An 11,169-nucleotide genomic window follows, 5' to 3' on the forward strand; every position below is an offset into this window, starting at 1 on the left:
TTTAGCATGAGGGGACTTCTTGAAGTCAGTTTTGCTTTTATTCCTTGCTTTAAACTGTATTAAATTCACCAAATATCACAAATTGTTTTAAAAAAAATTGTGCATCTTTATAAAATAACCGTTGTTCTAGTTTTTTGCTACCCTCCTAACTGGAGTGTAATTGCTTAATTTTTCACAACTTTTAAAAAAATTGCATTTGATAAATCTGATGTATATTCGCTTAGCTAACCAGATCTACTTTCACATCCTCAGGAGTCACAAGAACAGTATAAAAATCACAGCTGCACATTTTATGCAAACATGGGGTGCACCCAAAATTCGGACTGGCTTAAAAAAAATCTCAAAGTCCTTCATACCTCCCGCCTTAATATCTACATACTGTATACAAATGGAAGATACAACCATTCCACTGCATGATACGTTTAGCATATTGATATTGATCAAGAATTATTCTTTTACGTATAGTATACATTTTTTTTTTTTTTGTATTTCAATTGGCAGCTGTCTGGCATCCATTCACTTTCCCCAGTAATGTCACATTTTGAAAATATATGCCCAAAGCAATGCCAATTACAGGATATTAATGGCAGGATGACATGCATATGCCTGATCTGGGAAGCAGAAGGTTAATAGACGAACAGCTCCAGAAGATCCCATTTATCAGTTTCTATTTATCTCTCCTTGGGAGGTGGCAGGTTTACAGTAAATACCTTCTGTCCTCCTAATTTTCTAATGATGGGGATAATGATGGAGAATGGGGAAGTCATTAACAGGGACAGCCTCTGTGCATCACTCTGTCAGGCACATCTCTCCCAGACCTGCAATGAGAAGTGATGGGGCCCAGCTGTTCAGCAGATTCCAATCCCTTCTTTCCACTGCTAGCCTCAAAAATATTCAGAAACAAAAGTAAATGGCAACCTGACCGCACATCTATCTGTGCAGCGTCCAGAAAAATTATGCATTTCTAAACATGCTTTCAGCTGCTTAAGCATTTATGCTTGAATATCATTCTACTGTATATCATAGGTCATGTACGTTGTATGTGGGTAAAATGTATATATTCATATATCTCCTTGCATAAATTAACTAGTAGGAGCCAATTAGATTGTAATAAATTGATGGATTGATGCAAAATTTAACTAATGTGAAGCACCTGTAAAGGTTTCTTTACACAGAGTTTTGGGCCAAAAATGCTTAAAAAAACTGCTGACTTCATGAGAATTTTTTTAGGCATTTTCAGGCTTTTTTCCATCTATATACTCTCTTTAGCAACAGTTTTTTTATGACTTTTTTCATGCCTAACATTTTTAAAGAAAAATATGGTATGTGCTCCCCTGTAATATCATTAATAGACATGAGCAAAGTTTAGAAAAATTAGATTTGGCAACTTTGCTGAAGTTAGCCAAGAAATTTAAATAGTTTCAAATTAATTTGGCATGAATAGCTATTAATCGGTTATACCTAGGCCACTCTGCCTTAGGGTACTGCCACATGAAGCAGGCGGGTGGCAGCCATGATGTGGTGAAGAACTGCATGACCTGCAGCTGCCTTTCATGTAATAGTGAAGACTGCACTGTATAAAGGCCATGTTGTACCTTAAGACTGGGCCTGTTGCTGGTATGGGGTTTGGCTGGTTAGGGGAAGGGGAGGGAAATGTGCATATTATTGCTATTCTGGCCTGCAATCTCCTGCAGATGAGGACGGTCATCATTAAGACCTGGCCTCCCTAATGGTTGCAGACTGGATGGTATTGGTTGGCACTCTGGCACCAAAATAATAAAGGCTTCCATCTTGTTGGTAGAGGATTGTGTCTCTTAGTTTACGGCCAATGTACGAGTAAGATAAGTAAATATAGGACTAAATAAATAAAACTGAGGCTGACTAAGTCTCCCTGCAGTCTCCCTGCAGTCTCCCTGTACTCTCCATGCAGTCTTCCTCTCAAATATTCTTCTATTAATCGTTTTCAGCAGCACTCTCCCTAGCGTATGAGAGCTTGTCACGTCTCTACCTATGCTCACAGCATAATGGTGGAGACCGCGTGGAATGAGGATTTTTTAGGGCTGTGACATCACAGGAGATCAATACATAATCAAGAAAATAGGTAGCCGGAAGAAGCACATACCGTGCGAAACGGCTGTCGCTGCCACACACCGCTTAGGCGGTTTTTGATTTTTGTAAAAGGCTTGTCCGCCCCAGCCCTGTGAAAGCATGCACCTATTGTCACAATAAAAGTGATGATATGTTGAAAACCTGCATTTGGTGAGTGCCACTGATTTTTTTCTATTTTCTCGATTATATATTGATATTCGCTATTGGAAAGCAGGCACCACCGCATTGCCGTCTTATACCCGATTTACACTGAGGACAGTAACATTGTATTACTCAGCGACTCGTAAAGGGGTGTAGTGCCGTCTGGATTTTCTTTACTTAAGGTGAATATCACAGGAGATTGCTATCTGCTTATTGGCTGGCTGCACAACATTAATCGTGATCTCATATTCCCAGGCTTCTTCATTCAAAAACTGATTAGCTACCATAAAGCACGAGGAACCTCGGCTTTATTGCGAATCAAAGCTTTCCTAAACTCCAGAGCAAATTCCACTTCGAACTCTTTGCTTCACTTAACACTAACACTTCGCTCAACACTAAGGCTACTTTCACACTGGCGTTTTGGGTTCCGTCTGTGAGATCCATTTAGGGCTCTCACAAGCAGTCCAAAACTGATCAGTTTTGCCCTAATGCATTCTGAAGGGAAAATAATGCTTCAGTTTGCCTCAGTTCAGTCTCCATTCCGCTTTGGAGGCAGACACCAAAACGCTGTCCGTCTGACGAAACTGAGCCAAACTGATCCAAACTGATCCGTCCTGACACACAATGTAAGTCAATGGGGATGGATCCGTTTCCTCTGACACAATCTGGCACAATAGAAAACAGATCCGTCCCGCATTGACTTTCAATGGTGTTCAAGACAGTCTTAGCTATGTTAAAGATAATACAAACATATCTGTTCTCTTTTGTAAACGCAGACCCTCCCCCCTGTGTGTGTGTGTGTAAGTGACCGTTACAATATGAGTAGTTAGTGATGTCATCATCATAGCTGTACCTACAAACACTGTCAAATAATACTTTCTGTATTCAGCATGTTTGTGTTTCATATGAACCATGGAACTACAGAGTGTTTCAGGCTCACTCTTCCATGGACAGGCCATCTGTGACTCGGAGACTATGATTCTGCATTTCGTCCACAATGTGCAGTAGACCTTATCTGTCGTGAATTTATTTACTGTGTTTTTTTCTTAAGTAACTACCCATAATCTAGTAACAGCACAGAATGGTTGTAACAGATTTTTGCTTTTATTATTTCGGCTACATTAAGCTGAAACATGTGTTTAAAGATTTACAATGCCAATATAGCTTTACATGAAAACAGGCGTTTCTTAGATTTTTTTCCCCCCACTTTTTAGTCAAGTTGCTGGAAGAAATAATTCTCATTAGGTGCACCACTTCTCCGCATTAAGTAGTTTGTGCTACAACTATATAAAAGAGCATGAGGGATATATATTAAAACCTCTCCAAAAACCCATCTACAAACCGGATTCCCCAAAAGTTGGGACACTATACAAATCGTGAATAAAAACTGAATGCAATGATGTGGAGGTGCCAACTTCTAATATTTTATTCAGAATAGAACATAAATCACGGAACAAAAGTTTAAACTGAGTAAATGTACCATTTTAAGGGAAAAATATGTTGAATCAGAATTTCATGGTGTCAACAAATCCCCAAAAAGTTGGGACAAGGCCATTTTCACCACTGTGTGGCATCTCCCCTTCTTCTTACAACACTCAACAGACGTCTGGGGACCGAGGAGACCAGTTTCTCAAGTTTAGAAATAGGAATGCTCTCCCATTCTTGTCTAATACAGGCCTCTAACTGTTCAATCGTCTTGGGCCCAGGGCCGGTGCAAGGATTTTTGCCAACACAAGCGAAGCTACATTTTGGCGCCCCCCCCCCCTTAGAGGAGGATAATAAGAAAAAAATATTTTCCATTACACCTCAGGTCAGACCAGCAATCAGACCCCCAATGTTAATCAGACCTCAGATCAGAACCCCATGTCAGACATCATCCCCCAGCCATCAGCCCCGAATGTCAGCCATCAGACCCCCATGTCACATTTCTCCCCCTCCATGTCACATTTTTCCGCCCTCCCCCAGGGTGCGCCCTAAGGCGGCCGCTTGGTCTGCCTTATGGTAGCACCGGCCCTGCTTGGGCCTTCTTTGTTGCACCTTCCTCTTTATGATGCGCCACATGTTCTCTATAGGTGAAAGATCTGGACTGCAGACTGGTCATTTCAGTACCCGGATCCTTCTCCTACGCAGCCATGATGTTGTGATTGATGCAGAATGTGGTCTGGCATTATCTTGTTGAAAAATGCAGGGTCTTCCCTGAAAGAGATGACGTCTGGATGGGAGCATATGTTGTTCTAGAACCTGAATATATTTTTCTGCATTGATGGTGCCTTTCCAGACATGCAAGCTGCCCATGCCACACGCACTCATGCAACCCCATACCATCAGAGATGCAGGCTTCTGAACTGAGCGTTGATAACAACTTGGGTTGTCCTTGTCCTCTTTGGTCCGGATGACATGGCGTCCCAGATTTCCAAAAAAAATTTTGAATGGTGACTCGTCTGACCACAGAACAGTCTTCCATTTTGCCACACTCCATTTTAAATGATCCCTGGCCCAGTGAAAACGCCTGAGCTTGTGGATCTTGCTTAGAAATGGCCCTTCTTTGCACTGTAGAGTTTCAGCTGGCAACGGCGGATGGCACGGTGGATTGTGTTCACTGACAATGGTTTCTGGAAGTATTCCTGAGCCCATTCTGTGATTTCCTTTACAGTAGCATTCCTGTTTGTGGTGCAGTGTCGTTTAAGGGCCCGGAGATCACGGGCATCCAGTATGGTTTAACGGCCTTGACCCTTCCGCACAGAGATTGTTCCAGATTCTCTGAATCTTCGGATGATGTTATGCACAGTTGATGATGATAGATGCAAAGTCTTTGCAATTTTTCGCTGGGTAACACCTTTCTGATATTGCTCCACTATCTTTCTGCGCAACATTGTGGGAATTGGTGATCCTCTACCCATCTTGGCTTCTGAGAGACACTGCCACTCTGAGAAGCTCTTTTTATACCCAATCATATTGCCAATTGACCTAATTAGTGTTAATTGGTCTTCCAGCTCTTCGTTATACTCAAATTTACTTTTTCCAGCCTCTTATTGCTACTTGTCCCAACTTTTTTGGGATTTGTTGACACCGTGAAAATTTGAATCAACGTATTTTTCCTTTAAAATGATACATTTACTCGGATTAAACGTTTGATCTGTCATCTACGTTCTAGTACAAATAAAATATTGACATTTGCCATCTCCACATCAATGCATTCAGTTTTTATTCACAATTTGTTTAGTGTAACTTTTTGGGAATCCGGTTTGTATTTGAGAAGACCAACTCCTGTCTAGACCAGAGTTTTACTGTCATGGACAGATTTTTAATTCCCCCATCTTCAAATGTATATTGGTGTCTTCTTCGAAAATAATAACTTATAAAAACAATAACTAATCTTTAATTGGTTCAACAAATTATAGAAATAATTCTTTAATACCGGTGGATCTGCAAACCCCAGCATCATCCAACAAGTTTCTACATTCCTATCCTGAAGTGAAAGAACTACTATCTTTAGCTTATACGACCAAAAGTGCTGCAAAAGCAAATTTTACCACATGACAGGAGGCTTCGTATTTTGCATTAAACTCTCTTTACTTACTCCACAGCAGTAAAGAAACAGTTAAAACAGTAACCAATCAAAATGCAATAGGAGGTAATATATTCTGAGCCGTGAGACTCCTCCTCCTCTTTCTTTACTGCTCCATCAGACAGACAGGTCAGAGTTTCTGCTCTCCCAATTATAAGGCTTTTGGGGTTACGTATTTCCATTTGAATGTTTTTCTATCTATCCTTGTGGTAATATTTAATGTCTACTACTACATTTTGGGGGGTTTGTGGCTCAAGCAAAAAATTTTCTCCTCAGTTTGGTCTCCCGTCCCTGTCTAGCCTTCTCACTCGGACGTGGAGGATAAGCTTTACTAGCCAATTTATTTATTTATTTATTTACTAGCACCCCCCCCCCCCAAAGGATTATGGTAAGGGGTAACGTTCACCCCATCTGCGAATATCGCGTCGTGATTTTTTTGCCGCGAATTTTCGGCAAAAAATTTTCGCCGCGCATTTTTCGGCGAAAATTTTCGCCGCGCATTTTCGCTCGCGGCAACGGCGGGAATTATACTCGCATCTCGCGAGAACTGTGGCCGCCATTTTGGATAGAGACTCCATGTCCTCAGTGCTCGGTTTTTGCGGTAAGTCCATTACAACCATTTCCTCTTACTATTTGATATTGTGCTCCGTGTCAGAGCCCTCACTGTGTCTCTCCTCCTTCACAGCTCGGATTGCATAAGCCTGTCAGACGACCAGGCAGGGCTCTCAAATCTGTGGCCGTTTGTCCAGGCCTCACCACTGCAGGGTTCATTCCCTGGGCTTTGGGGTGTCGCCCCGAAATTGCTGCTGCTACAGAGGTGTCAGACATACATCCTCTATTCCTGGGTGCTGCCCAGTGTAAAAATCCCAATTTACCCTGCTGGGGTTATAGGTACTGCTGGTACCATCTCTATACATCCTCTATTCCTGGGTGCTGCCCAGTGTAAAAATCCCAATTTACCCTGCTGGGGTTATAGGTACTGCTGGTACCATCTCTATACATCCTCTATTCCTGGGTGCTGCCCAGTGTAAAAATCCCAATTTACCCTGCTGGGGTTATAGGTACTGCTGGTACCATCTCTATATACTTTATACTACCCTGTGCCAGGGTGTTGTTGGACAATGGACCAGAACGCTGCACAGCTTCAGGCCATGATTAATGAGGCAGTTGCTGCCTCGATGGAGAAGGCTTTCTCCAGAATTCTGACGGCGGCTGATGGGCCAGATGACCTCGCTGAGGTCCCGCAACAGGACTACGATTCCGAGGCTTCGGAGTCACAGGTTCGTGCCGACTCTCGGCCACAAAAACGCCATTGGAAAGGAGAGAAGGGCTCTGCTAATCCGGACAGGGGCAAGGCCCCCGCCAAGCGCGACAAACCGTCTCCTCTCGCTCCCTCGCCTGAACATCAATACTCCTCGGACGAGGAGGATAAGCTTTCTCCGTCCATGAATATTCTGGACTCGTGGCAGGCCGCGGACTCCGACGTTCCGGAGGACGCCTGGGGCTCAGATGAGGGCGCGTTTTCCGGTGACCAAAAGGGCACCTTTCTCGAAACCGCCCAGCTACCCGACGACTCGGCGCCACTGCTGGAGGATGAGGAAACCATCCTGGACCCCTCCGGCCAACGTCTCTTCGATCCGAGAAACATCCGTCATCCACGTTCTGGGAACTGGACGCCTCCGGATCACCTCGCAAAGTTTATGCACCTATGGCTACGCAAACCTATGGACAAAACGATTCGCAACCGTTTACGATCCGAATGCCCTCGCCCTCTGTTACCCGACTTCGTGGCGCAAACTCCGGAGTTCGACCAGATCATGACCACCTTTATGTCTAGGGGTGGTCAGGACCCTCGCAAAGGGGTTGAGAAGGCATTCCACGGCGTGCAGGATAAGCTGTTGGACTCCATTGGTCCACTTTCCCGCATTTTGTATTTGGCGGATGATGCCCTAGCGCGATCAGAGGAGTTTGACGCTAATATGGTTCGTGAATGGGCTCACGACATTAGAGAATGGGCTCAACGGTGCTTCTGCTTTGTAGGCAACGCCAACGTAGCCCTCTCTTCTGAGAGGAGGAAAGCAGCATTACTCCGTCTTGACGGAAAATTGGTGGAATTGGGCACCAAAGAACTAGGACCTCTGGCACAGGGCAAGCTATTTGGTGAGACTTTTCTGAAGGAGCTCAATAGACATGTGAATGTCTTTACCTCGCTTAACAAAGCACAGACCTCCATGAAGCGGGTCTTCCGAGCCAACTCCCAAAGGGGTGTTTTTGGAAGGGCTGGCCGCCACAGAGGCCGAGCAGCCAGCCGATTCTGGCCTTCGGGCCCCAGTTCTCAAAGGCCTCAACCGTTCTACCCAGAAACAGGCTATAGACAGCCTTTCTCCTTCACCAGAGGAGCCGACAGAGGTCGTGGATCACGTGCCCGGGGCAGGGCTCGCTTCAACTCCATCGGTAAGTCGTCACTGGTTGCAGGTACCTCTTCTCACTCATACAGCAGGTCGTATTTCCCTTTGTTTTCAGAACTGGGCGGCTATATCGTCGGACGCATGGATACTCCAGACGGTGCAGGGTTACGTCATAGACTTCGTGGGACGTCCAGACCAGTCGATCCTGCCGCATCCTTTTCTCTGCTCCGCAGAGGACTACAGGTTGATAGCAAACGAGCTACTAGACCTCCACTCCAAGGGTGCGGTGGAGCCCGCACACGATCAGGGAGGCTTTTTCAGCAATCTTTTCTTGGTGAAGACAAAGACCGGGGATTTCAGACCAGTCTTAAACTTAAAAAAGCTCAACTCCTACGTGCGATACAGGCACTTCAAGATGGAGGGCATACACCTTCTGAGGGACCTCCTTCGAGACGGAGATTGGTTCACGAGACTGGACCTCAAAGACGCGTACTTGTCGGTACCGGTCCACTCGACCTGCCGACGTTTCCTCAGATTCCTGTGGCAAGGTCGACCATGGCAGTTCACGTGCCTCCCTTTCGGCCTCAGTTCAGCCCGTGGTGTTTCACCAAGTTGCTGAAGCCTGTGGTCGCACATCTTCGTGCTCAAGGGATTCGGTGCATTATATACCTGGACGACCTGCTTCTGTTTTGCGACGACAGGTCCGGACTGACTCGGCACACACGTTTTACCGTCGACTTCCTGACCTCCCTAGGGTTCGTGGTGAACTTCTTGAAGTCGGAGTTGTCCCCGACTCAGACTGTCCAGTTTCTGGGATTCGAGATAGACTCCAGGTCCAGCACACTACGCTTATCAGCGACGAAGATCGCGGCTATCAAGAAGGAATTGCGCAGAGTCATCCGCTGCTTCTCCATTCCACTCCGTACTCTGGCTCGGATCGTAGGTCTACTATCCGCTTCCATTCAGGCCATTTCTCCCGGGACCGTTGGAACGGCCGAGCCATCTTCGGGAGCTCTCCCGACGTCGTTTTGGAGTCGGACGCCAGCCTTTGGGGCTGGGGCGCGACGGGCGGAGGCAGATCAACAGGAGGCGCCTGGACCGCTCAAGAGAGTCTTCTCCACATCAACTGCCTGGAACTGTTGGCGGGGTCGTTCGCTATCCGCAGTCTGGCGAAGGACAAGTCACATTGCTGTATTCTCTTGCGGATGGACAACATCTCGGCGGTCCGCTAGATCAACCGCCTGGGCGGAGCCCGTTCCCGTCTACTGTCGGAGGTGACGAAGGAGATCTTCGACTTCTGCCTTCCCTGCAACATTTCACTCAAGGCGGAATACCTTTCAGCATGATCGCACGGACAATTCAATTCCTGAGGAATCAACGCATTTCTCTCCTGCTCGTCGCTCCGCTTTGGCGGAATCAACCGTGGTTCCCGGACCTTCTGGAGCTCTCCTACATCGATCCGTTGCTTCTACCGTCTTTCCCGATGCTCCTCACGGACCAGAAAGGGAATCCGCATCCCCTGGTACTCGAGGGCCGTCTCCTTCTGGTGGCTTGGGCTCTTTCCGGGGAGCCTGGCAGACCAGCGATTTATCGCAGGCAGCTAGAGACCTCATATGGGACTCCTGGGCTCCTGGAACTAGAAGATGTTACTTATCAGCTTGGGGTTCCTGGTCCTCTTGGTGCTGTGAACGGGACTTCGATCCATTTACGGCACCTGTGACCGCCATATGGAATTTTCTGTCACATTTGTTCTCTTTGGGCCGCTCCTATCGTTCTCTCAACGTGGTGCGCTCCGCTATTTCGGCGGCGCACGTTCCCTCTCTTGGTATCCCAATCGGTAGGGATCCACTTGCCGTTTACTTAGGGGTATAAGGTTGCAGAAACCTCCGGACCCCAGATATTCTCGGCTCTGGGATGTGGCCTTGGTTCTTCAGTTTCTGAGAGATTGGCCGACTAATACCTCCCTCTCTCTAAGACAACTGTCGGCCAAGTTGACTTTGTTACTTTGCCTCGTTTCCTTTCGTCGAGTTTCGGACGTACGGGCTTTCGACGTCGACGCCTTTTCGGTCTCTCCGGAGGGAGTTACCTTTCGGGTGTCTAGACGTACCAAGTCCAACTCTACGTCGGTCTTTTATCCCTTCTTTGCCTCAGAACCGCAACTTTGTGTCGTTTCTACCCTTACTCGGTACGTTGAGGTCACTTCCGCGCTTCGAACTTCTGCCTCGGGACAGCTTTTGGATGTCCTACCGAACGTTCCCGTCTCAACTACTACACTCGCCAGGTGGATACGGTGGCTTCTGTCTCCGGCGGGCGTGGACCCCTGTTTTGGGGCACATTCAGTTCGTGGGGCGGCTGCTTCCTCGGCCTTCTCGGCAGGCGCTTCTCTGACAGACATCCTACATTCGGCGGACTGGTCGAGGGAGTCTACCTTCAGGACATTCTACTTTCGTCCAAGCACGGGGGCGGCTATGTGTCTTGTGAATCAGCGTTAAAAATGCAAAATACGAAGCTTCCTGTCATGTGGTAAAATTGAAGATTATGCTAGCGCTAGTGTACTTATAATCTTAATTTTAGTAATGACAGGAGGCGAGTATTTTCCCACCTCTTTCCCACCCTTGGTAAGTGCTCGTGGGTAAGTATATGGTTTCACTCCCTTTTGCGTTTTAGCAGCCAAGATCCTTTTAAGTGATGTCATTTACTGTCATTTTATGTGGGTCATGCCTGCAAGCAGGTTCAGTTTCGGTTCCTAACCCATTTCACATTGTTTTTCAGTATAAATGCTTGAGGTTTCCGGTCCAACTTCAGGGAGTTTCTTCGTGTCGATCGGACTTCGTCTCACGGAGATCTGAGTGCGGACAGAAGGTCTTTTGATTCCGGTTACAGTTCACTCCGGATTTTCTTCATGCTTTACAGCTACAGGACAAGGAGTTCGTTCGGTGGTTC

At 46.4% G+C, this 11,169-nt stretch overlaps 1 protein-coding gene across 1 annotated transcript; it reads left to right on the plus strand.

Moving 5' to 3' along the window:
• The first annotated feature begins 6,348 nt into the window (after positions 1 to 6,348).
• On the plus strand, positions 6,349 to 10,012 carry LOC122927448. Its single transcript, XM_044279298.1, has 2 exons — positions 6,349 to 6,419; positions 6,504 to 10,012. Exon 2 carries the CDS (start codon positions 6,940 to 6,942, stop codon positions 9,502 to 9,504), a length of 2,565 nt encoding a protein of 854 aa, XP_044135233.1. The 5' UTR covers positions 6,349 to 6,419; positions 6,504 to 6,939; the 3' UTR covers positions 9,505 to 10,012.
• Positions 10,013 to 11,169: the final 1,157 nt, after the last annotated feature.

This window comes from Bufo gargarizans, chromosome 1 (assembly GCF_014858855.1).
Source record: "Bufo gargarizans isolate SCDJY-AF-19 chromosome 1, ASM1485885v1, whole genome shotgun sequence".
Classification (NCBI taxonomy): Eukaryota; Metazoa; Chordata; class Amphibia; order Anura; family Bufonidae; genus Bufo; species Bufo gargarizans.

Excerpts from the sequence above, each read along its gene's own strand:
- LOC122927448 (XM_044279298.1), top strand. The coding sequence starts at position 6,940 with ATGGACCAGAACGCTGCACAGCTTCAGGCCATGATTAATGAGGCAGTT.